We start from the raw sequence: 27,565 nt of genomic DNA on the forward strand, positions 1-27,565 counted from the left end.
GTCACTTGGCTACAAAAAGCATCACAATTCAGACGTTTGCCTAACATTCTAACACTAGACAAAACTTCCAATGGGCAAACGAGGTAGACACATGTACGCTTGAGGAGTTTTGCTGAGATTGATAGGGTTTCCATCCAGTCGAATGTCCTCTAATGCCTTACGAACATAGGTTAAATTTTTAACATTGCAGAAAGTATCCTCATGCATTTCTAGAATGTTGTTATTCTAAAAAAAAAAGACAAAAAAGTGAAAAGACAAGACTTTATAAACCTAAGGTATTGAGCAAAACTGTAGTACATTGTAATATGCAAAGTGTATTAATTCTTGTTTGTTCTACTAGTCCAGACTATTCAATGTATGATTATTATACATGAAACATTGTTTGTACCATAGGGATAAATTAATTAACTAAATAGACTTATTCTTACCAGTACAGAACACATGAAAAATACAAGTATGTGAGGAAGATTATTGAAAGAAAGAAGTTATTCTTAAAATGATAAAAAAAAATTGAAGACAATGTAGTGTAGCAGGAAGACACAGGCTTTGGGAGAGCCAAGGGAGGAATATCCAGGGAAGAGAAAGAGCAAGCAAAAAGTCCCAAGCATCTTCATGGTGTGACTTCTGAACAATTCACACTCAGGTCAACCTGGCTGCAGTAAAGTGAGACACTAGGCAAGCAGATTTTGGGGAAATACACTTTTTCATTCTCCCCCTACTCCTGGACAGTGACCAATATACTTTCTGTTTTTATAAATTTCTCAGTTCTGAATATTTATGCATGTGGCATTATGAAGTGCTATCTCCTGAAATAAATACATGTTTCCAAAAAATATTGAATACTAGAAGAAAGAGGAGGTGGCCTTTTCAAGTTGGTTTAAGAGGCAGCATTGAGGTTTGTTCACTTACTGTCATATCTTTGAGTTGTAACTTTTTTTTTTTGTATTTGGCGGAACTGTTGATGTATTTTTCAAGTAGCTAGAATGTTTTATACCCTAAACAGCAGAATGCAATTTCCTTGAAACCTAAAAAAGTTGTAGGCATGAATATTAGCTCACTTGAAGACTTTTTTATTGACAGTGTGCAGAGCTACAGTTGATCTTATAATATTATGGAATAATATGGATTATGGGTCTTATAATAATATGAAAAATACAGATATGAGTTGATCTCATGTCTGTTACACTACTGAACTCCTCTACTATACGTAAAGCTTAGTAAGTTACTCATAATTTGTTACATGCAAAACTTGTAGGTGAATCTAAGAAGTACGTGCACCTTAATATTCCAGGTTTCTGATTTGTGGTATTAGGACATTATCTAGATATTCTTCCTTGTTAAACCCCATATTGCAATTGTGACCACACAATGATTATCATGGTTTTGATAAGTGTAATCTATGTATTTAAGATATGTGACATTTTGAAAGAGAATATCTTTTGTGTGTGTGTGTGTGTGTGTGTGTGTGTGTGTGTGTGTGTGTGATAGGGCACCCTGTAAAGTTGTACACTGAAGAGTCTAAGACAAAAAGCTCTCTGGTAAGTTTAAGGTCAGTTTGTTATATATAGACAATTGCAAGATAGCAAAGCTACATAATAAGACTCTGTGCCAAAGATCAGATAGATATAGATGGATGATAGATAGCTGGATGGATGGATAGATAGATAGATAGATAGATAGATAGATAGATAGATATGATAGATGTTAGATTAATGGATGACAGATGATAGTGACAGATTATAAATAATGAAAATAATTTTTAATGTAGTTTTCAGGATGATTATTGTTAATGAACAAGAATTATAATTGGAATTTGCATAATTATTTTACAGCTTGTCACATTGCTAAACTCATGAATTGTGGTAACTTTTAATGGATTCCTTGAGATTTCCTGTATACAAGATCTTGTCATTTGAAAGCGAAGGAAGAAAATCTAATTCATTCTTTAAAAAATGTAGAACAATAAACACCGTTATTAGATGAGCTCTGGGTGATGGTTTATTTTCCTCTCCAGGCTTTGATCTTCCTCATGTAGAGCTTCAGCTCCCGGACTTCTAACACAACCATCTGTTCTGCCACGCTGGCCTGGTCTTGAGGCAATACAGGTAAGAAGCTTGCCCCGCTGAAACTACTCCTCAATAAGACTGCTGATACTGTTGCTCTTTTCTCCTTTCATCCTATTTCTTTTGAATTTTCTTTGGTCATTTATTATTTAGTATTTCTTCCTCCTCAGGAGTCAGCTTGGCTCCCTTCTTGCGGTCCAGGTTCAGTGCATAGTGGGACTCATACCACTGTCGGTGCGGTGTGCTGTCAATAAGCACAATGCAGTTCTTCACCATGGTCTTGGTGTGGACCCGCTCGTTATTGTATGCATTATAGATGACATCAATGATCCTTGTTTTGCGAGTACAACACTCAGAACCCCAGGAAAAGTTTCCCACATCCAATTGTAGGACAGGGTACTTCCTATTGCCTCTAGCACTCGGACTGTGTGCATATGATGAGAACCAATCTTAGTGTCGGCAGTAGGATGTCCCAGCTCATACTTCTCCTTGTGGTAGGGCTTTCTCTTACCCCTGGTCTTGTGGTGCTTGTGCCAGTTGTCCCAAGAGATGCCCATTGCTCAGCACTGGCTTGAAAACCTATTTCTTTTGCCATCTATCATGTGTTACTTTCTGGTTTAATTATTTTTCTGTTTTTCTTATTAGAACCTTCAAACATAATATTTAATAAGACATTAAGACCAAACATCCCCTATCTTTTTTTCTGAGCTTATCAAGAAAGTGTTGAGTGTTTCTCTATTAAATATTAACTTCGGTGTGTTTGGAATACATATTCTTTATTAGGTTGTGGAATTTCCTTAGTTTTTGTTTCTTCAGATACTTAATGATAAAGGGTTATTGAGTTTTCTCAAATGCATTCTTTGTATCTATTTAAATAATCAGGAAGTTTTATTCTGTTATTATATCATATTTATATCTGATAATGGTTAAACTATTTATTATTTTATTCTTGAAGTAAATGCTACAGTCTAGTGGTATGTCATTTATTTTACACATAGATGATTTATGTGTAGATCATCTATATGCAATAAAAGCAGATTTATTGCATGCCATGTTGCATTATGTTCATAACATGCATTGATCTACAGTTTCCTCTTCTGCTGATTGCTTTGTTTAAGTCTAATTTTGTTATTAGGATGGAATTAACTTTAGGGTGATGAGTCAGGACATACTCTTCTTTTCCATTATTTGGGATTGTTTGTAAGAGATCATAAGATATTAAGGAAATGAGTATGGTCAGAAAAATTCAAGAGATCATTATCCAGATCTCACATATTTACAGAAATACAATAAAAGTATAGAAATATAAACATTACTTGGAATAAGAAAAATGCAGAAGTAAACATTAACATAATGTACAGAGAAAATCACTAGAACCAGAGAGTACTTCTTGCAAAGTAAAATCCCTTATTATAATGGTCTATAATTCAGCAAATAATGAATATTTTTCCTATTTGTTTATCCCACAAAAATTAGAAAATACCAGAGAAAGCAGATTATAGCTATAAATCAAGTTACTTTCATGTGGTTTGAAGCAAATCCCATTGTTTCAAAAACTAAGTGTTTTACTGAACACATTGTAATCATATGGATGAAAATGAAACATATTTAGAAACTATTAAAACATGGCATTTTGAAAATGTGTTTTCACTTATCTCTCTAAAAATAGAATGATGTTTAATAAGAGTAGAAACAGTGTAAACTTTCAAGTGTGTGTGCATGTTGGTTTAAAAAAAGAAGTTAAAGAAAAAACTGAAGTTTCTTTAACTTAAATATTGGAGAAGTGCCATTTTTAGTACATGTTGATGGCTTTGCACAGTACTTAATTCAATATGAAATCTGATATCTATGAGAAAATAAAATTGACATATTTTTTATGAAGACTAGACATCAAAATATATTTTTGTCTTCCCTTTATGGCTTCTTATGTATTTTTTTCAGTAAGTGAAGGTCTTGCTTTAAAGAAAAGTTTATTACCTAAATTTTATTTCTAAAATAACAAAATAATGACTGAAGGTACCAGCATCTTAGTAGAATAGACAGTAACGTGAAAGTGTGAACCGTTTGTTAGCTGACGGAATGAATGGGTGGAGAAGCAGAAGCAGAAGAATGTATGCTCATGTCAATATGTCATGACAGATAAATTTGTTAGTCCTGGCTCCCTTCTGTTTGTGGTTGTTCTCCCTGGAGTTTTAAGGCTCGGTTTATCATACAAAACCTACCTGAAGGTGAAGAGCCTGTAGACTTTCTGGAAGTGGCAGAGGGATGTGGTCCAAGCTGTTATCCGTGATATAGAGATGGTGGAGATCATACATGTCCTGTAAATATTCATATGGAAAACTTACCTGAAGTTTCTTCTCAATGCAGTGGTTAGTAAGCTAGCATGCCTCTGTCAGTATCCTCTAAATCACTAGACAATTCAATGCAATTTTGGAAAATTTGACTATAAGCATATTTCTTTTTCTTTTTCTTTTTTTAGAAAATCAGATTTTTTTTTTATTGACAACCATTTACACGAATTTTAGTTGTTTTGAGAACAAGATAATTCTTTTATTCTAAGATCTTAAACCAACCCCGCAACAGACAAAGGTCTGATCTCCAAAATATATAAAGAACCCAAGAAACTAAACTTTAAAATACTAAATAACCCAATTAAAAAATGGGACACTGAACTGAACAGAGAATTCTCAACAGAAGAAGTTCAAATGGCCAAAAGACACTTAAGATCATGCTCAACCTCCTTAGCAATCAGGGAAATGAAAATCGAAACAACTTTGAGAGCAGGGCGATGGTAGCACACGCCTTTAATCCCAGTACTCTGGAGGCAGAGACAGGCGGATCTCTGTGAGTTCAAGACCAGCCTGGTCTACAGAGCTACTTCCAGGACACACTCCAAAGCCACAGAAAAACCCTGTCTCGAAAATCCAAAAAAAAAAAAGAAAAAAAAAAAAAGAAAAGAAAACAACTTTGAGATATCATCTTACACCTGTCAGAATGGCTAAAATCAAAAACAACAATGATAGCCTTTGTTGGAGAGGTTGTGGAGGAAGGGGTACCCTCATCCATTGCTGGTGGGAATGCAAACTTGTGCAACCACTTTGGAAATCAGTGTGGCGGTTTCTCAGGAAATTCGGGATCAACCTACCCATGGACCCAGCAATACCACTCTTGGGAATATACCCAAGAGATGCCCTATCATATGACAAAAGCATTTTTCTTTAAGAAAATGAAATTATTTTCAGTCTCTTATAAAACACTTACGTTCAATATACTTTCATAGTTTACACAGGCAGTTCTTTTCGATTTGAAATTAGTTCCTTAAGACTTATTTTTGATGCATAGCAAGATCTTCCTTTATTTTATAGGTTTGGAGAAATGAAAATTTTTTTTTTTTAGCCAAAGACTAGCTGCTTAGTAAGGAAAATGGTAGGAAAGCAAGACAGAAAACATTTAGATAATAACTGGTCTATGTTAAGGAAACAGCACAGTAAAACAGCGACTCATCTTATTTAGTGCCCTCTCATTTAAACCCCTGCCAATCATACTACTTTGAGAGTCCCTAACCCCCTCAGCTACCATCGACAAAATAATTAACAGAGAATCTTAAGAACAAGCTCACACTACCCATCACCATCTCCCTGAGTGTATGTTTCTTTTCAAAGACCAAGTGAAAACTTGTGTAAGAAAGTCAGCTGATTATTGTTCTTGGATTGTGGCACTGCTCTAAGCAGGAACTCCAAATTCAAGCCTGTTTTCTTCACTTACAAAACAAGTTCCCACAGGATGACTCTATCTAGACTCCTTATGGCCTTCGGTACTCAGAGCCCTGCACTGCCTGCTCCCTTCCCAATCACCTAACAACATCTCATCTGCCCCTGGGTGGAGTTCTAAGGAAACCCGAATTTTCTGGATTGAGCCTCTTCCAGGAGCTTTTTGCATGTGGCCAAGAACGATCCACTTCTAATTCAAGCCCCACTTTCCATTCTTGGTCCTTGACCAGTCTCAGAATGAACCAGAAGATATCTTATTTTCAAAGTTTCCCTAGATAATGCAGAGAAGTTTGTTTTAGAAGTTAGAGGCAACATTCCAGGAAATGCTTTCAGAGACATGAAAAGGCTAGTCCAGGACAGAGGGGGGGGAAGAGAAAGAGGAGGGCTACCATGTGGACGTAAAACTTACTTTAAATGCTTCTTGCTTAATCCCTTTCCTTCCTAGTCTATTGTTGCTGATATCGATAAATGTCAAAGTGGCCGGAAGCTCTGGAAGCTGCTTTATTTTATTGTCACGTAGGACAAGCTCTTGGAGATGGGGCAGCTTGCGGAATGCATCTTCATCAATCTCCGAAATTAAATTTGATGTCAGATCAATCCTTTTTAAGTCACCTAGTAGAAAAAAAGGACATCAGTAGCTAAACGTGCTTGAATGTGGTTTACTCAAATAAAACACGAATAAACAGAAATCACAAATATAAATAAGACTGTAATTGGTATTAGTTCTGCACTAAAATATCCATACTTAGGCTTGCAAAGTCATTTTGGTTGATCTTCTTAATTCTGTTGAAGCGCGAATAGAAGTATGCAGTCTTCTTAGGGAGTGGAGGAATGGCATCAAGTTCATGGTCATCACAGTATACAGTGGTACTTATGCAAGTACACAGAAGGCAGGTTGGAAAGTCTGAAATGTATAGGTGAATAATTATATTCACTAAAAGAATTCTAAGAATAATGTAGTTCTGGTTATTTAGCAATTAATATTAAAATATCAATCAGAACATCCTGATATAGTTCACATTTTCTCAAAGCAGTTTTAGCAAATGGTACATTAAAGCCAAATCTATAAGCTAAAGCATCTATACACTATTGCTTGGAAAACCTATTTAAGTGAATATATTATGGCTGTTAAATTAATACCTAGTATGAATTCTGTTTTTAAAACAAATATTAAGATTATGTCTTTTATAAAGTTAAATTACCATGTATTCATTACATATATGACTCAATATTTAAATATTCTAATAACATTTGTTTCAAGAAAAGATAATACAGATGAATATTTGTTCATTCAATACATACACATTTCATACAAATGATAGGATAGTGGGTACTGAAGCAATGATGAAAAAGACATACAACTCTGCTTTGTGATCTATTAGATAAAATGAATGGTAACTGCACATCTCTGCATTTTTAAATATGCTATGAATATAAATATGAGTCATTGGGCTTAGTTGAAAAATTATTAAAGGGAATCTCTGGCACAGCAAATGTCATCCTGTGATATACATAAAAAGAAGTGTTAGAATGGTGAAAAAATTTTTTTAAAAGGTCCTTTCTCCAAGACTCAGAGACAGTCCTTGAGGCTAAACTCAGAGGAGGCCAACCACACCCCAGGTAAGAGCCCTTGTGTATTGTGACATAGGAGGTTTTCCCTTTCTTGTAGATGAGTTAACTGTCCGTTCTTACTTGTATCAGCTCACTCTGTCTGAGACAGTGGTCAGACAGAAAGAGGGCCAAGTGGGATGAGAGGGTCTGAGTTGCAGATAAAAGAGATATATTATGCATAATACATTGTGGTTGCTTGGCTACGGTAATGGTGACAGGGAAGACAAAGACAGGCAGGGGCAAGACAAAGGGAGGGAGGGAAGGAAGGAGGGAGGGAAATAGAGAGGAAGAGAGAGAGAATCTTTTTTTTTTACTCTATACTTAGTATTTACCTAGAGATTGATAATCTTTAAAGGAGACAGAGAAATAATGATCAGAAAGAAAGTATGACAATGAGGTATAGGGCCATATTGGTGAACACTAAATTGAGGAAGAGTTTGAAAGAAGAGGAAATTTGATTAACTTAGTTTGCTAGGTAAATAAGGCTTAAAATGATACTTGAATTTGATATTGCAGAAATATTCAGACTTTGTAAAGGCTGTATAATGATGGTGATGGATAATGAATTAAAATATTTTACAGATAAAATTGGAGAGAAGCAAAACAAGACAATATTCTAGAGGTGTTTACTGAAAAGATGGAGGGACAGGATGATGATAACTAAGATGCATCTGTGCTTTAATAAAGCAATATGTCTAGCTTCATTTCTGAGGCTGTGATGAAAGAAACCAACCAAAAAATAAAAAATAAATAAACTAAAGGATCATGGGTTTATGTCAGTTAGCAGTTCTAGGCTATAGCCCATCCCTGCAAGGAAGTGCTGCAGGCACTTGGAGTAGCTTATCACACCATGTCCACAACCAAGAGCAGAGAGAGATAAAACATGCATATTTGGCATTCAGGTAGCCTTCTCTACTCCTGTACAAAAGAGGTCCGGAACTAGACAATGGTGTCAGCCACTTGCATGCCGGAGAGATGTGAATGAGAGTAGTGAGGCAAATGGAGGAGAGGAAGTAGCTTCAGAAGAGGAGAAAGACTGATGTGAACAAAGCAATTTATATTCTAGACTAGGAGAGGAAATGGGAGAAAGTTAAAAAAAAAAAACAACTTACAATTGTTCAGTTGCCAGTTTGCCTCGGTTTACCTGGAGCTTTCCAGGAGTACTCATATTCATTCTAAGAGGAATATTTTGTCACTCTAGTTAAAGGGTCCTTTGATCATTTCTGATCAAGAACTAATAATGTATCCCTTCATATCTTTTTGTTTTCTTTAAATAAGTATATTAGACACAGTAAGAACTTCAGAATAGAAACAATTTAACCAAGAAAAAATAGAGTTCTTTAAGGGGAATCTGCAAAATATTTAATCTTTACTCTGTCCTCTAGTATTGACAGAGGTTTTTGTTCCCAGCCGTTCAGTTACAAAGAAACATACAGAAGTTCTAGAGATCTACTCTCCCAGATTGTGAGGTGGAGAGAACTAACATTTTCCTAAAAGCAAGTTTGTTAGGGACTGCAGAACCTCAGACCTTGAATTTTCTGACCCTTTGCCTGACAGAGTAAACAACTTGTTTTCCTATACTGCAGCTGCTCTGAGCATGAGGCCTCATGAGTTCCTGATGGCAGGGGAGTGGTTTCTGATGGGCTTGGAGCTGAAAAATCCTGAGAGCTAGGGCATGGCCATTAGTCAAAGAGCCCTAAATAAGCTTCCCTGGAACACAATAAAATTGGCATTCTTATTTCAAGGATGACCTCCTTCTCCCTCCCTCTCCCTCTCCTCACCCCCCCGTGTGTGTGTGTGTGTGTGTGTGTGTGTGTGTGTGTGTGTTTCAATCTCCAGCCCCTTGCCTGACTCACGAACCATCCCATGGTGCAGGCACCACACAAGTTGACTTGAAGTCTAAAATCACTACCCTTTCTAATTATGTCTTTCCTAGTGACAAGAGTATTATTAACACCCCAGAGAGATTGTAAGAGGTAAAGGAAGGATACAGTGTGTTGTTGCTATGGTCTACAGACAGCAGATGCCCAATTAGCACATGTTATCCTTATTCTACTCAACATCATTATGTCTTATGACTTTGAACTGTGCTGGTTTGATCTCAAAGGAAGAGTTTCATCAGTTTGCCCATGTTGTGTTCTGGAAATGTATGCCACAGAAAAAATATTTCCACCCTGAGTCTTTGGTTATTTGATCATTTCCAACAGACCAAAGATGCATTATACAAGCTAGTGTATGTCTGACAACAAAATACATTATAACTTCCCACTTCAAAATATATTGCAACATTCTAGAATTTTTATCTTTGAACTATGCACATTTCTTTTAGAGTGGAGCTGAAAATTGGCAAGTCATTTTAATTTTAGTTTTCTTTCTTCTTTGAATGTGTCGTGTATTTGTACCATATATGTTGGTCATGTACACCCATCACTGTCTCTAAAATCCCTCAATGTCCTATATTGTATCTCCTTCCTAGCTTCATATTATCTTATTTATTTCTATTTCTATTTGGCTCACTGAACTCCGTTCTGCCCATGTGCACATGGTTGCTAAGTTTATTCATTAAGGCACCAGGAACCCAGTTGTTCCCTAACAGTTGTACCCTAGCCAGTACAGTGAGCGTTTTGGGAGCACTTCTCTCATCCATACCAGAACTCTTAACTGTCTTGATCGGTGTAGGTACTATTTCTTTGAGTTTTCATGTGCACAGCCATGTCATGTCCAGAGGGCAGCATTTCATAGTATCCCCCTCATCCTTTGGAAACTACATTCTTTGAGCCTCCTCTTCCAAGATGTTTTCAAAGACCCTGATTGTGGTGGGCATTCATCTTTGTCTAAGCACCTACAGTTGCTTCTATTAAGCACTTTGAACAATAATGTATCTGTGTTATCACCTACACACTGTAATAAAAAGCTTCCCTGAAAAAGGTTGGAAACAACAGCAATCATTATAAACAAATCTTTAGAAAGCTGATAGACAACATGGCTATTTAGCAATGCATAATTAAGTTTCCCCTAGGGTCCATGACTTCATCAGGCTTGGGCAAGACAGACTACACTTGCTGAGTGGGATGAAGCCTACCATTTTGAGAGATGGCAAAATGCAGTTATAATTCAGTATCAACTTATCTGACCTTCATTGGTGTGTGGGCCTAGAAGTCCTGGGAATTCTGGCTCCTGTGGGGAAGATCCATCTATCAGCCGGGGAGTGGATTCTTCATCCTTGTCCTCATCCTGTGTGTCTTCTAGCTCTGGGCCTGGGGTTAGGAGTACTCTGCTCCCAGAAAGCCTCTCTGTCACTTTTTCAGTCTGGAAACAAGCAGAAATTTCACAGCAACCTCAATCACCCTCTAAGCCCGTGGTACAAATTTAAAACATTCCCAATTGTGCCACAAGATGTCACCCGTGTCCTTACATTCAACACAGTGTGCCTCACCCACCAGCTGGAGGCAGCCAGTTTCTCAGAAATCGTGTTACTGTGTTCAATTAAGTTTGTTTCTCAATTCTTGGGAATTGGATTTAGTGCTGTATTTTTTGTTGCTATATTCTTTTAGCTTTATATGTTTCTTCATTTGATAGATTTAGAAGTATCTCACTTACTGTTTTCTAATGACACACAGCTTTGGGAGAACACATTGTTGTTAGGAAAGATTCACTTTAACCTAGAAGTGTGCAGAACAAAATTCAAAACTCCCCTTCACTCTTGCGCCTAGTTCACTCCCCTCTCTTGCATAGCTGTTGAGATACTGACTAGTATTTTTTTTCCTTTAGGTTTTTCATTTCTGAAATTCAAATCTTCTCCTCCTTACAATTATTGTACAATACTTTTAATGGTCTTTTAGTAAAAATTACCCTTCCTACTGAGGCATAATCTATAGTGGCATGAAAACTGTATAATTTAATTGTGAGATGCCATTTCTTACATACTTTTTCACATGGATACTAACTATAGCAACAATATTTGATAATGTTAAATTGATATTTTTGAGACATTTGGCAATGGGGCCAAAACGGCAATATGGTAAAAAAATTATAGTTTTCAAACCCCCTTTTTTTTAATTTCACTATTTCTTCACCTTACATCTTTTCTGTTACAAGTTGTTTCTAAAAATATTTAGCTGCATTCTCATTTTCAGTATCTTTCCTTCAGGCTAGTGGTTATCCCTTTTTATTTCTTGATAAGTGTGGTCTTCTCAATGCCCTTGTGAGTGTCAGATGGGAATTTGCTTAAGGGATTTAGAGCATCCTGAGCCCACTTCTTGTTGTCTGCTTTATGATAATATCACAAGAAATCTTACATTCTTGATTGATCACATCAGCAAGCACCCATCTGCATTTATTTTTGCTCATTAAAAAAGCAAAACCACCCAAATTACTTCTCAGTTATTTATTATCAAAATGGTGTAAAAACTACTTTCATTTTTAACACAGGAATATAAATTAGACTGGTTATTTATTGCTTGTTTTATATACCCTGTGATTTTTAAAACAAATTCAAGAATTTTTAATGTCAGTTTTGATAGATCTGAATACACTTCATTACTAATGAAAGAAGTATTTTTTAAGGAACAATTTCATAGGTTCTCTATTTTAGCCTTTTTTTTATCCTAGATAAGCGTTCATTGTCTAATTCCATGCCCAGATCTATTAAGTAGTAAACACTGAATTAAGACTTTATCTTTGAATTCTAGGCTTCAGCATAATAAGCAACCTATAAGATTTTGGAGTATATTCATCAAAAAAGATTCTTGTCCAAGATGCGTTTAATTCATATCTACAGAAACTAAGCATTTCCTGCAAAGGGTCAGCGAGTGTGTCGATGCCCATTTTCAAACATTCAAAACACAAAGTCCAAGAGAAATGACTCGCTAATGTTGGCGAGCCATCCAGGGAGAGTCAGGAAAGCCTGGCCAGAAATCCCCAGCTGAGAAGCTGGGGTGCATCTGCAGAGACTCACACGGTTTCCATCAATGTGGTCATAGTGAGGCAGCTTCAGAAGAATAGCTTTTCAGAGACTAAAAGTAGGCTCCAGGAAGAGCGGAAATTGAGACAGATGTTTCACAGAATGGAGGGGCTGCCTAGAGGGAGGAACACATGCCAGACACATTGCCTTGAATCTTTAACTTTGTAGGAAAATGTTTGCACATCTTTTTTTTTTCCCCTTCAGATAATTGTTTTTCCACTAATTTGATGTGAAGCTGTAAGGTCTCCTTTGTCATTCACTATAATGAGGCCAAGCAGCTTTGGGTGTTCATCAGAAATGATTTTGTTCATGTTTGCTTGCAAATAAAAGAACACCCTTTAAACCAAGGAAAGGGAATGCATTCTCATTTCAGCAAAACTGCAGAAGAATAAGCCCATTACAGTGTGCCCGGGAGTCCTCTGCAGGGTAGATACATTTATTCTGACTATTAAATAGAAGTTCTTTAAGCTCCCATCTTTTCCCCTCTTTTAACAATCTTCAAACTTCAATATGAAATTAGAAGCCATTCATTCTAAAAAGTGTGGCTAGGGAATTGAAAACACATGTTTGTCATAATGATAGCTTTTATATGCGTGCTTCAGAAACCTAAATATGGATATGCACACGACACCCCCACCCCAAATATCCTTCATCTATAATTGGTATCACTCAAATGAAAGCACAATTGAATTTCTTATGTCAGTGTCCATTGATTATTTCAGATTTTTCACTATTTTCTTTTTCATTTATTTCTTGATTTTACTCTGATTTGCTTCCTACAACTCTCTGTTTAACTTGGACATGATGCGTCTCTAAGCTTTACACGAGCATTCAAAAACATAATCACTGCACTTGAAGAAATTAAGCTAGAACTAGGTAGCAAGACAAAATTTAGCTTATTTTACTTCATTCTTTTAAATTGGCTTTGCAGTAACTTGTGTGTCTCTGGTACCTTGCTTACCTAACCGCAAACTTTCATATTTGTCATGGTGGACTATGTTTAGGAGTATATATATTATTAGTTTGGTTTGTTCCTTTCTCTTCCTCTATCTCCTCTTCTCCTTGTCCCCCACTCCACATATCTGTCTCCCCCTTTCATCTCCTACTAACTCTCTTCCTCTCCACACCTCTTCCCACACATCTTTATTCCTCTCATGGGCTCCTTTCTTGTTCCCTGGACAACATCCACAAGCATTCCCACATACAAATACATGTATAAAAATGAGAAGCTCAGGGAGGACACAAGATATCTGCTAGAAGGTTCAGGGTTCCAGTGGAGCATGGTGTACCAGAAACCAGAGGCCACGAACCACGTCAATGACTCACTGTAAGGAACATTTGCAAGTAAAGCTGAATGGGAAAAAAAAAAAAGGTGTAATGAATGACATTCTGAGTCTCCCAATGCCTCCAGGATAAGCAAAGAGGTGTTGGGATATGAAAGGAGGAGTGAAGAGGGTATTTTTAAATTAATTTGTTTGTTTATTTGATTGATTTGTTTGGCTCAGTTTTATTTATTTTTTTTAAATTTTCTTTGGGGGGGGACCCAAGGGTAAAGAGAAGATGGGGGGGTCTGGGAAAAAGTAGAATGATGTGAAATTCCCAAAGGATCAATAAAGAAACTGTGTTAGAAATTTGGAAACTAAACTCACAAATGAGAGAGAACCTGTGCTATTTTTCTCTGATCCTGGGTGGTCTCAATTAAGACAATATATTCCAACTGTGTCCTTCCCCTATAAAGTTCACGGTCTCACTTTTCTTCCCATCTGAATAAGATTCCATTTCACGTATGAGCCACATATTCCTTATCTGATGATCATGTCGTATACATCTAGGGTGATTCTGTTTCCTGGCTATTGTAAACGCTGCAGCATTTGATACAACTGTGGAAGTGTCAGTAGAGTAGAATATATATTCCTTGCCACTCGAGAGTTCCTGAGCTTGGTTCTCTATAGTTCTCTCTTGAGAGTTTTAGATGCTTGAGCATTTATTTCAAAATGACTGCACCAGTTCACATTTCTGCCAATACCTGATGGTAGATACTTCTCCCACATTCCTGACAGTAGTTCTTGTTTGTTTTCTTGATTGAACAGTCTCACTGCATACTGATGTGTGAAAGATAGCCTGTCAAAATAGCATTAAATTACATTTACCTAATAGGTAAGGGTGTCAAACATGTGTGATTTGTGTTAATGCTTTTGCGAGAAAAGTCAAATTCATTAATAAATTATTTTGACAAAATTGTATATTTAATCACTGAAGAATAAAATTTTCTTTATCTCATACCTTTCAAGCTGATCAAAGATATTAAGACCTGAAGTCTTACAAATAGAGAAAGTAGAGCGAAAACATCAATGAAAATTACAATGTGATAAAAGTTTAATGAATATTCACTAGGTAGCAAATTAGCTTCAAGATACATTCAAAAAAAAGTTTGAATGGATGTATCCTGTTAGTGAACTAAAACTACTCCCAGAAGACATTAGTTATTAAATGAAAATCACAATACAAAGAATAGACTACCCATACAAGACCACAGAGGTATCCATAGCAACACAGGCTATTACCATTGCCCTTGGTTTTCCCACCAAAACTACATAGTAAGAGGCAGTTAATGAAGAAAACAGGCGTTTTGGCTATCAGTCATAGAAACAAGATCATTCTCAAGACAATTGAGAAACTTGCTTCTGTCTGTCTAGTTTTTATAGCACAGAAAGGTAGCACATCGGCTGTGGAGGGAGAAAAAGAGCTCAGTTGTTTTAACTAGTCCTCAACCCACCATGCCACAGGACACACCAATGTGCCAGGAAAAAAAATGTGCCCCCTGATGCAATAGTAACAGACATGTAACGGGGTACCTAAGTGCATTCTGTGGAAGAATGCTCCACAAGAAGAAATTTCTTGATTGGTATTGTAGGCTGTATAAAAACATTTTTCCTAGGAGATTAGAGATCTTAGGATAGAACTTGGTACTTTTGTTTACCTAAATGCTCATACTATCAAATCACCCTTTAAATATTTATGCTTATACTAATAGGCCTGGGATTCTCCCATAGTTGGTCAGAGAAGCTTCACTTAATGCGGGCAGAAGACAATTGAAAGATGGGTAACTGGTCAAAGTGAGGAGAATAAGACACCGAGTTCTTGGTCCTGTTGGGTCATGTTCCTCCCTGTCCTCAATTAAGGCCCAGGAAACATGTAGAAGGGGGAAAATGGAAGATCTGGATAGTGGGAAAGAGTGTTGTGATGAGCTGTCTTCAGGACATGATATAGCTATCACCCTTCTAAACTCCCAGAAGATGAGTTCTCCAGAACAGGTGAGTGTGATCTACACCTTCCTTGGAAGCCATTAGCAGTTGCTAGCTGCTTGAAGAGGGGAAATCATTTTTTGAGGGTGTGACCACAAGTATGTGTATCACTGATTAGATATAGTGTATTATCCAAATTAAAACTAAGACATCAGTTTGGAAAGAAGATGCATTTGAGGGAAGAATAGAGATGGAATGTAAGGGGGAAAATGAGGGATAGATATGATTATTTTATATTCATCTTACCAAAGGAAAAAAATATGTATACAAATGCACATGCAGCAGAAGTCATCAGAATAAAGCAGTAAAAGCACCTCAACATGGAACCTGACTCTCACTGACCAACACACTAATTGCAATATTGTGCCTGTGGTTTCAACATTGGAAGATCTTAAGGCTATAGAAGTAATTCAGGTCCAGCTGAAGGGCTCAGTTGGTAAAGCACTTACTATAGATATGTGGGATATTAGCTTGAATTTCAAGAACTCACATGAAAACTAGACACTGGGAGCATCCGTAATCTTGGTAGGGAGATGCTCATGAGTCAGCTAAGCTCCTATCTGCAGTAGAAAAGGGAAAAAGAGACCTTGTCATTACTAAAGCAGAAGGTGAGGATTGATAGTCAAGTTAGTCCTCTGAATTCCACATGTGTGCACCCATGTTTACACACACACATATCACTTGATTGATTCAAATATTTGATCAAAGATTGACCAGAGAAGCATTTTCTCATGCAGAACAGGAGCTGCAGCAGACAGAAAGGGTATTTCAATGCTATGTAGTTGAGAATCTAAAGGAGAGAGGTTGGTTTTCACAATTCAGCAAAAGTTTCAGGGAATGTCTATAGCAGCTTCAATTGAAGAATATGCTGAATATAAATAAACTGAAAGAAAAAAACCATATGATCATTTCATTAGATGCTGAAAAAGCATTTGACAAAATTCAACATCCATTTATGTTAAAAGTCTTGGAGAGATTAGGGATACAAGGGTCATACCTAAATATAATAAAAGCTATGTACAGCAAGCTGACAGCTAACATCAAATTAAACGGAGAGAAACTCAAAGCCATCCCACTTAACTCAGGAACACGACAAGGCTGTCCACTCTCCCCATACCTCTTCAATATAGTGCTTGAAGTTCTAGCAATAGCAATAAGACAACATAATGGAATCAAGGGGATTCGGATTGGAAAGGAAGAAGTTAAACTTTCGTTATTTGCAGATGATATGATAGTGTACATAAGCGACCCCAAAAACTCCACCAAAGAACTCCTACAGCTGATAAACAGCTTTAGTAATGTGGCAGGATACAAGATCAACTCCAAAAAATCAGTCGCCCTCTTATACACAAAGGATATGGAAGCAGAGAGGGAAATCAGAGAAGCTTCACCATTCACAATAGCCAAAAACAGCATAAAATATCTTGGGGTACATCTAACCAAGGAAGTGAAAGATCTATTTGACAAGAACTTTAAGGCATTGAAGAAAGAAATTGAAGAGGATACCAAAAAATGGATGGACCTCCCTTGCTCTTGGATTGGGAGGATCAACATAGTAAAAATGGCAATTCTACCAAAGGCTATTTATAGATTCAATGCAATCCCCATCAAGATCCCATCAAAATTCTTCACAGATCTGGAGAGGACAATAATCAACTTTATATGGAAAAACAAAAAACCCAGGATAGCCAAAACAATCCTATACAATAAAGGATCTTCTGGAGGCATTACCATCCCTGACTTCAAACTCTATTACAGAGCTACAGTAATGAAAACAGTGTGGTACTGGCATAAAAACAGAGAAGTCGACCAATGGAATCGTATAGAAGACCCGGATTTTATCCCACAAACCTATGAACACCTGATTTTCGATAAAGGAGCTAAAAGTATAAAATGGAAGAAAGAAAGCATCTTCAACAAATGGTGCTGGCACAACTGGATGTCATCTTGTAGAAGAATGAAAATAGACCCTTATCTATCACCGTGCACAAAACTCAAGTCCAAATGGATTAAAGACCTCAATATCAGCCCGAACACACTGAACCTGATAGAAGAGAAAGTGGGAAGTACCCTACAGGAGCTGGGCACAGGAGATCGCTTCCTATGTATAACCCCAGAAGCACAGACATTAAGGGCAACATTGAATAAATGGGACCTACTTAAACTGAGAAGCTTCTGTAAAGCAAAGGACATAGTCAATAAGACACAAAGGCAACCTACTGATTGGGAGAAGATCTTCACCAACCCCACAACAGACAAAGGTCTGATCTCCAAAATATATAGAGAACTCAAGAAACTAGACTTTAAAATGCTAATTAACCCAATTAAAAAATGGGGCACTGAACTGAACAGAGAATTCTCAGCAGAGGAAGTTCAAATGGCCAAAAGACACTTAAAGTCGTGCTCAACTTCCTTAGCAATCAGGGAAATGCAAATCAAAACAACTTTGAGATATCATCTTACACCTGTCAGAATGGCTAAAGTCAAAAACACCAAGGATAACCTTTGCTGGAGAGGCTGTGGAGGAACGGGTACCCTCATCCATTGCTGGTGGGAATGCCATCTTGTGCAACCACTGTGGAAGTCAGTGTTTCGGTTTCTCAGGAAATTCGGGATCAACTTACCCCTGGACCCAGCAATACCACTCCTGGGAATATACCCAAGAGATGCTCTATCATATGACAAAAGCATTTGTTCAACTATGTTCATAGCAGTATTATTTGTAATAGCCAGAACCTGGAAACAACCTAGATGCCCTTCAATGGAAGAATGGATGAAGAAAGTATGGAATATATACACGCTAGAGTACTACGCTGCGGTAAAAAACAATGACTTCTCGAATTTTGCAGGCAAATGGATGGAAATAGAAAACACTATCCTGAGTGAGGTGTCCCAGACCCAAAAAGATGAACATGGGATGTACTCGCTCATAATTGGTTTCTAGCCATAAATTAGGGCCACGGAGTCTACAATAGGTGAACCTAAAGAAGCTAAGTAAGAAGGTGAACCCAAGGAAAAACATATAGTTATCCTCTTGGCTAAGGGAAGTAGACCCAATTGCCGGGGAGAAAATTAGGATCTTGGGGGTGGGGTGGGATGGGGGTAAGGGGAGATGGGGAGAGAAAAGGTAGAAGGGAAGGAGGGGGGACTTGGGGAATCAGGAGAATTGGGATAAAGGAAAGGTGGATAGGGGAGCACGGAACCACAATTCTTAGTTAAGGGAACCACTTTAGGGTGAGCAAGAGATTTGACCCTAGAGGGGCTCCCAAGTGCCCAACATGAGGTTCCCAGTTAGTTCCTTGGGTAGCTGAGGATTGGGAACCTGAAATGACCCTATCCGAGAGCAATACTGACGAATATCTTGCATATCATCATAGAACCTTCATCTGGTGATGGATGGAGACAGCGACAGAGACCCACACTGGAGCACTGGACTGAGCTCCCAAGGTCCCAATGAGGAGCAGAAGGAGGGAGAACATGAGCAAAGAAGTCGGGACCACGAGGCGTGCACCCACCCACTGAGACAGTGGAGCTGATCTACTGGGAGCTCACCAAAGCCAGCTGGACTGTGACCGAAAAAGCATGGGATAAAACCGGACTCTCTGAACATGGCGAACAATGAGGGCTGATGAGACGCCAAGGACAATGGCAGGGGGTTTTGATCCTACTTAATGTGCTGGCTTTGTGGAAGCCTAGCCAGTTTGGATGTTCACCTTCCTAGATATGGACGGAGGGGGGAGGACCTAGGACTTACCACAGGGCAGGGAACCTGGACTGCTCTGTGGACTGGAGAGGGAGGGGGAGAGGAGTGGGGGGAGGGGTAGAAGGGTGGGAGGAGGGGGAGAAGGGTGGGAGGAGGGGGAGGGAAATGGGAGGCTGGGAGGAGGTGGAAACTTGTTTTTTGTTTATGTTTTTTTTCTTCTTTTCTTAATAAAAAAAATTATTAAAAAAAAAAAGAATATGCTGAGTTGGGTTCTTCAACTAAAACTGAAAGAAAGGTGAGCCATTGGCAGATTCTCCAGAAATCACACTGCTGAAGCTTCGTGGATGCAAGAGGAGACCAGGCATGTGGTGTCTAGCCAAGATAGCCCTAATAGAAAAATCCTTGATTTCACCCAAAAGTCTAGGGTGACAGAACACGCCATTGCCATGTCAACCATCACAAATACCAGGTTTGTATGGACAAATGGGAATGCCACTTCAATGAATAAGCAGAGAGCAAAATGGACTTCAGAGAAGTGCTGGTGCTTGAAATTGCCAGTGTACTACCAAGTGGGGAGAGGAGGGAATTTGCTTTGGCTGGGATATGAGCATCTCCAAAGTTCATCAAAATGACCTTGAGTGAAGGTTACTAGAAACTTGACAGTAGTTTGTAAGTCTTTGACGTGGACAGGTCCTTCATATCTATATTTCTGTGAGTGTCTTTGTGTAGATATTTTCATGTGAATGCAGTGCTCTTGGAAACCAGAGGCATCATAGCTCTCTGCAGTTGGAATTAAATGTGGTTGCAAGCTTCCAGAAGTTAGTCCTGGGAACTCGACTCTAAGCACTCCTGGAAGAACAGTATACACTCTTCACTGCAGGGCTATCTTTCATTACATTTATTTATGTAAGTGACCTAAGACACTGATAAGAAAAGGAGGTAGAATAATACGCAAGCAAAATACTTTCACATCATACTAGTTAACAGATTCTTGATTATGAAAAATTCAAGGACAATGTATTAGCATATATATATATATATATATTAGGAGTATAATCATATAAATTTACATTGCAATATGTAATACACATTGTTTTGTTTTCTCTGGTGCAGTTAACTTGCACATTTATAAGACTACTAGTCTAAAATTCTTGAGGAACAGAAAGAAGTGCTCTGATCAGTTCCCATACAAATACTAATCTAAGCACTCATTATTACCCTAGGTCCATTCTTTCCATGAAGAACTCTACATCTCCAGAATATAAACTGCAGCATCTTTTCTTTGAATGAGCCAATTATAAACTACCTGCAATTATTAGATGTTTTCTATGCCCCAGGGTCTCCATTCAACAGTTCATGTGTTTATCTTACCCAATCTTCAAAAGATATCCAAGGAATCTGAGTCTGGAAGGAACTTAAAGACTTACTTAAGGTCATGGAATTGGTATGAGGCATGAGTATATTATTTCTAGGCAATCCAATTATTGTACATCGTGACAGACTTCATTCTGATATAGAAATGGGTTTATAATAGAAAGGGTGCATGCTCAGTCTACAATCCCAGGGAAAACCAGATTCAGAAGAAGACCCACTAAACTCTGTTCTTAATTAGTTTGCAATAACACTGTGCTGCCAAGTTCCTAAGCAGCAATATTGCTCTTCAGCCGATCTTATTTACCTTTTAAATTCATCTTCTATTCATTCTTAGAAAAAAAAAGTGTTAGGACATGCATGCCATTTGGGGATCTATTCAAACACAAAGATTCTATTGATGAAAATAGATCTCTGCATTTACCTGTCTCCCCAAATACATGTCATAGTTGAGCCAATAAATCCTGGCACTATGCAATAACTGTGATGTCAGCAATTGGATTCCAGGGTGTTAAAAGGCTCGGAGCTACTCAGCCTGTGTTGCTAATGATGCATTCTGATGAATTTGACACACTGGCACACAGCTATGTTTGGCGCTGTGAAATTCTGCTTTAAACCTGAGCCTGGTGCTCAGATTTATTGAAGTTTTCTGTATTAATTATTTAAACGTCAGGATCCTGAACACCTGACAGTAAATACTGTGCTTCCCTCCATGGACCTTGAAACTGGATCAGGGAGAACTGTGCTTGGCAGTAAACACCCTCCTCACATTTCCAAGTTCTGCTTTTAGGTCAGAAGGACCTATTTTGCCTGTGTTGAGCCTTTAACAACATTGACAGCTGAGACTCATATTGCTATACTGTGCCAATTATAATCATTTCAAAGCTGCTGTTTTTCTAATGGCTTAATTTCATAGAAAATAAAGCTCTATTTGGATGTGGTTAAAAGAATTCAAGATTAGAGATCTAGCAGAAAAGTTGCAGAGACTGTTAGTGCCAAAGTCTTCTTGCTTTGACATTAAAAGAATCTAGCTTAAATTTCACTCTGAAATTTATTGGGCAAGTAACTTAGAGCAAAATTTGGGTTCTCAGTTGCTATTATTAAATGGACATCATAATATCTTATTTTCAGGAGTAGTCAGAATTAGTTTATTAGTATGACCTCATTAAAATGTAAGCCAAACTAAAGTGAGTGATTGACGAAGATTATTAATATATCTTCCCAGTTGGAAACTATGATTGTATATTTCTTGGTGTTCCAGTTTTATAGTTTTGAAACGTCTGAAAATAAGAATCATATTGTTTAGAATGCTGAACTAAAGAAAATGAGTCGAACAGTCTATTTAAATCTCATCAGTAAAATTCTCCCCTCCTGATTTAACTAGAGTCTCCTCAGTAAATAGGGAGGTTCTCTTTTATTCTTCATCAAACCTAGAACAGAATGTTTAACTATGGTTGATGAGTTAGAATCTTTCGATTAATAGAAATGCATTTCATATGTGATTCTCATGTTTAAAACTTTAACATGCACTATATAATTGGTCCAAATGAGGCAGTAGTATTAAAACGTAAAGATTAATCATGCTTATATTTTATTACTTAAGGAATAAATAATAATGATACTGTGAAGGGAGCAGGCAAAAGGCACCTTGGCCTGAGTATTGCCATTTTGTCTTCAGACTCTATTTTACCTGTAGGGTGAAGTAAAGTTCGGGTTCCCAAGGCTTGGGGAAGCTGAGAACTATCCAATGGCTGACCAACCTCCTCCCTAAAGCACAGAAATGGTCATTATGCATCTTTAGTTCTCTCACCATGGCTGTTCCTAACAACAGAAGGAACAATCAATCTGATTGATTGCACTGAAAGACTTGCATTGTGTGTTGATTGACAATGATAGAACATTCAAGGGAGCCCCTACTCTATAAATCCTGATGGATGAAAATTGTAACTATAATTTGGCAACAAACATTTGTGATTTTTATGCTTATAAACTCCACTTTTGCCTCTCTTTGGGGCTGTCAGGGGGATAAAGGTTCCAGAATCCTTGTCCTGCAGCCCTGATCCATCAGTGCCCTGCTATTTGGTGAAATATTAAAATCTTTAGTACCCATTAGTGCTGTCTCTCTTTTTCCTTGTGACATCAAACAGGCTAGGTGCAGCAATACTACTAATTTATGACCTTTTCAGAAAACAAAAAGAATATATTTAATATGAACTAAATCCCTATACAGAGAATGCAATCACTAATGGTAAGAGGGAGAAATTCATATTTCCCAGGCATGCCTTAAGCCATTCTTTTGTAGAAAAATCAGGTTGCAGACAGAGCTATCTAAAAGCTTACTTCCAGTTCATGTTAAGGATAACATAGATGAATGTTTTTCTTGCCCTTGTGTGGATGATGGAACATTTTTAATTCAGTCCTGAGAGGAGTTTCCATCAGGGCCAATGCCAGCAGTGATGGCATACCAGAAACCAGAGGCCTTGAACCAGACCAATGACTCAATGCAATGAACATTTTGTTTTGTGGGTGGAACTGATTGGACAAAAGGGGTGTACTGCATGATGACACACCACAGCTCCCGCAGCCACTGGGATGAGGTGTTGGAAAGATGGAGAAAGGAGCTAGGTGGGTTTCTTGTCCGTTATTGTTATTTTTTAATTAATTTGTGAGAGGCATACTGAAGGAGTGTGGGGCAGATATGCAGGGATTAGAAGGTCAATGGGATTGTGGTCTATGATGTGACATTTCCAACGAACCAATAAAGAACTATGTTTAAAATAAAAAAGACCGATATCTAGTTAAAAGGATAATGTGGTAAAGTGTAGGAAGAAAGGAAAAGAATATATAATCTAATGGAAGTTACTTTCTGTTGTGAGTAGTATTGTATGTATATGCAGCCTTGTCATGAACTCTTAGGCAAGTTATTTAAAAGTCTTGTCTTCATAATAACAACTGTTCAATGGAAATAGTAACAGATCTTCAAAAAGTTGTTCAAGGAATCAAGTGAGCATGAGCTATGCCTTAAAACAAAATTCTGTCATGAAGAAAAGATGTTAGCAGGAGGCAAGAGCTGAGACAGGTATCACATGGAGGAACATAGGAGTACGTTCATTTAGAACAGTGGTCCTCAACCTCCCTGATGCTGTGATCTTTAATACAGTTCCTCAGGCTGTGGTGCCCCAGCTATGAAATTATTTTGCTTCTCCTTCATATCTATAATTTTACTAATGTTATGAATCACGATACAAATATTTGATATGCGGGATATTTGATATGTGACCCTCAAAGGGATTGAGACCTTGAGAAACACTGGTTTAGAACATGCAAACCCTGAGAGAAGACTGTATACCAAATCTTTTTTATACAGACACACACTCAAATTGCTCTATCACAGGAGGAATTCCATTTATTTCCACGAATATCCGGGACAGTTGGGGCAATGTGCAGGATTCTAACAGAGATGAGTGGGCTTTCATTTTATGCAGATGATGATATTTCCTTCACAATCTTCCCTGGAAAGGACTCAGAATTAATCAGTATTTTGTAAACTGTTCATTGGGTTCTTCTAAAGGAAAAGAACAAAACCCTTAGCCCACTCCTTAAACATGCTTAAACAGAATTCTTTGGTGATAAACATTAAATGTTTAATCCCTGAATAATTTTCCTTTTTAAATGTGTATTAAATAAAATAAGTCTGAACTAAAGTATTTGTCTTGACAGATAACTACTAAGAGACTTTGTTAAAAACAGAAGAAAATAAGATAAAATAAGAAGAAAGAGGCTAAGAGTGAAGGAGAAAAGTGGGGAAATTATTTTGTTAAGAAATTGGATTCTTATTTCATAAGGCAACATGAATGGTATCGATTTTGACATCGTATATTTCATACAAGTTTAATATATCATCTTGTCTAGATATTTTGTAGTCAAGGCCATAAAAACGGTAATTCTAAGCTTTACACTTGAAAGAGGGTACAGAATTTGCAATGATCATTTAAAGAAAAATATGATTTTCCCCCTTATTTATTAATATCTCACTTTTGCCAATGTTGTATATAAATCATGCTTCAAGGTCTGCTTGCTTCTGACTCATGAGAATTAGCTTGTATCCTTTAGTTATGTGCAAGTGTAAGAAGACCAGCATTTAATTAGAAACATGCCATATCAAATTTATGTAATGGGCTGTAACCTTGCCAATGCCTCCTTTACTGGTAGGGAGAAAAACCAGCCATTCAAAAATGCACATTCCTTCTGGTACACAGCACAATTTTAAATCAGTGTGCTTTCTCTGCCTGCTTTCCTTTTTCTTCTTGTCTGTTCTAATCTCACATGTTTTTCTTTATGTTTTCTCAGCATTGCATAGTGAATGTTTTAACTCTTCCTTGCTTTTTAAAAATGTACATGTTGTGACTTAAAAGAAGATATTGTTGCCTTTTTCAGGCTAGTGAGATGTGTTAATGGATAAAGGCATTTGAGGTTGGTCTCCTGAATCCAAATGGTGGAAGTAGACAGCCAACTTCTTCAAAATTTTACTTTCATTTCCATGTGTATCCTGGTATACAAACATGTGCACAAGAACGTGTGTGTGTGTGAGCACGCGCACACACACAATAAAATGCTATTGTTTTTGTTTTTCCTATTGGGAACCAAAAGACTGTCTCAGCATTCACATTTAAAAAATGTTGGCATATGTTGTAGCCAAATGTTTATAGGAAATTGAGATCCAACCTTTGCTTTTATGTAAGCAAAATTATTTGCAAAAAAGAAATAAGTTCTTATCAGTCACCATTCAATTCTTTTAAAAGCCTCAAGAGTGGAAGACATTACCTGTACTTGGTTGATAGGTATCTGTTCATAGTTATAAAAGGGTTCCACATCTTCCAAAATGGCATCGTAGACTTCTGAGTCATAGTTAAAGAGCTCTGTAGTCGGGGCAGTCAATGCAGCATCAAAGATGACAAGTACCAGGACACTTCTTGCTAGCATTTTCATCTTCCAAGCTTTCCAAACCATAGAATATAAAATTGTGCAAATATATAGTTGATAATAACTCATTATTATTTTTTTCTAACATTTTAACAGGTATAAAGGGAATAAAAATTGCTTTTTATTCCTTAAAATTTTGTTTAAATTATGGATAACTGATACTTAGACTAAAAAAGCAACAAGGCTATACATGCAAAAGGCAGTATTTGCATGATTAAGAGGTATTTGCACACGCATAGTAAGGGTGCAATCTTTTGCTCTGCAATTGTTAGGAAACATAATTTGTTTTCTTTTCTAGCATAAAGGTTTGCAGCAGTTCAGACACAGTCCTAGCCTTAGCATCTCACAATTTTAGTTTTGTATGTATGCCTCTGACTAGAGTTTAGTTGAAGAACAAAAATCTCATGCTTAATTTTAAGTGTTTAATTGGCAATATCAAGAATATTAGTTAATAATCAATTGCTCACCGTGCAAAATAGTATAGTCTCTTATTTAATGTGTAATATGAAAATATTTTATATGTTGGACTTCTTTTTTGAGTTTAAGGACAGGATCTGATCTGTGGTTTTAATGCCTCTGAACACACAGGGAAGGGATATATTACTTTTCTACTTAAAGGTAGCTTTGGTTACTTGAAACAAACCTTTATGAAGCTGATGAAAACAGAGGGACTGGGGATTCCCTGACAATCAGAACAGGACAAAGGGTTCTTTTCTATTCTCTCATCTGCCTAATTCAAATACTTCTGTTTTTCCACACTTGATGAACTTGGCTCTATCTCAGTTCACTTTGGAAATAGCTTTGTAGGCTGTGGATTTAGAATTGTTAGAAGAAGTGACCAGTGCTCTGGCTTAGAAGGGCAGCATGGTTCACCAATGCGCTACAATTCATGCTCCCACAGTCATCGGAACTGAAGCTGAAAATTAAGTTCCCTTGTATATTTCTAGCAAATTCCATCATTTAAAGAAAACATGCACTTTTTAATCCTGTGTCTCATTTCTTATTCTCTCTGTAATCACAAATGTCTGCGTATAAGGGTTTGCTAGCATTTGGCTTTCCTAGTAAAGTCACCACGACAAGGACAAGCAGCTTGTGTGAAATAAAATTTATGAGCGTGTCAATGCGCATTTTGTTGCAAATATTTATCTTCCTTCAAGTAGTTATAAGTGTCTTTAAATTTATAAGTGTATTTAATGCAGTTGTTAGTTAATTTTTTTCAGTTTGCTGTTCATATTAAAATGGTCTAAAACTATAAGCTTACTTTAAATTTTAAATATTTATCTAAAAAGACTTGCTAAAATGAAAGTGCCATATAGTTATTAGTACATTTTAACCACCTGAAACATCACTACTCCCACCTCTACATAATATTTCAGTCAATATCAATCAATATTGTCTATCTCTACTGCCAAAGGCTGTGGCCAGTGCCAGAGCTATTGATTTAAAGCATATATTGGAAACCACTATAATTCTATTCACATCTGTTATAACTATTAAGATTAACTATTTTGCCCAGTTATTAATTCCTAAGCTAATCCACAAGTTGGGATTTTCCAAGCAAAATATGAGTGTACAGTCATCAGTAAAATGAAGGCAAACCCACTGGATTAAAGACCAGCAGCAGATCTTAAAGAAAGTTGAATTACTTTTTTACAGGTTGTTATACTAGGGAGAAAAAGAAGAAAACAAGTGTAAAATCTTACCTTTGGCTCCGAGTTGATGAAGTAGCACGAAATGGCTGTGGATGCAGAGCTCTTGGTATTTGCCCCTGACCAATGGATATGAATTCTGGTCTG

At 37.2% G+C, this 27,565-nt stretch overlaps 1 protein-coding gene and 1 pseudogene across 1 annotated transcript; both read right to left on the reverse strand.

Moving 5' to 3' along the window:
• Window positions 1-54: 54 nt before the first annotated feature.
• On the reverse strand, window positions 55-27,565 carry Epyc (epiphycan). Its single transcript, XM_041665730.1, has 8 exons — window positions 27,473-27,565; window positions 26,374-26,377; window positions 25,611-25,783; window positions 10,579-10,753; window positions 6,579-6,737; window positions 6,243-6,445; window positions 4,286-4,381; window positions 55-225 (listed from the first exon to the last, which is right to left on the reverse strand). Exons 3-8 carry the CDS (start codon window positions 25,773-25,775, stop codon window positions 55-57), a joined length of 969 nt encoding a protein of 322 aa, XP_041521664.1. The 5' UTR covers window positions 25,776-25,783; window positions 26,374-26,377; window positions 27,473-27,565.
• LOC121457061 lies at window positions 1,999-2,620 on the reverse strand (annotated as a pseudogene).

This window comes from Microtus oregoni, unplaced genomic scaffold, assembly GCF_018167655.1.
Source record: "Microtus oregoni isolate MIOR12 unplaced genomic scaffold, Mior012 000001F_ref0000356, whole genome shotgun sequence".
Classification (NCBI taxonomy): Eukaryota; Metazoa; Chordata; class Mammalia; order Rodentia; family Cricetidae; genus Microtus; species Microtus oregoni.

What these genes read in the sequence shown, in the direction of transcription:
- Epyc (XM_041665730.1), bottom strand. Translation starts at nt 25,775, where the DNA reads ATGAAAATGCTAGCAAGAAGTGTCCTGGTACTTGTCATCTTTGATGCT. An exon ending in TACCTATCAACCAAGTACAG is followed by an intron (nt 10,754 to 25,610) that starts GTAATGTCTTCC and finishes GCTTGTTTCCAG; the next exon opens with ACTGAAAAAGTGACAGAGAG. An exon ending in AGGCCCACACACCAATGAAG is followed by an intron (nt 6,738 to 10,578) that starts GTCAGATAAGTT and finishes TATACATTTCAG; the next exon opens with ACTTTCCAACCTGCCTTCTG.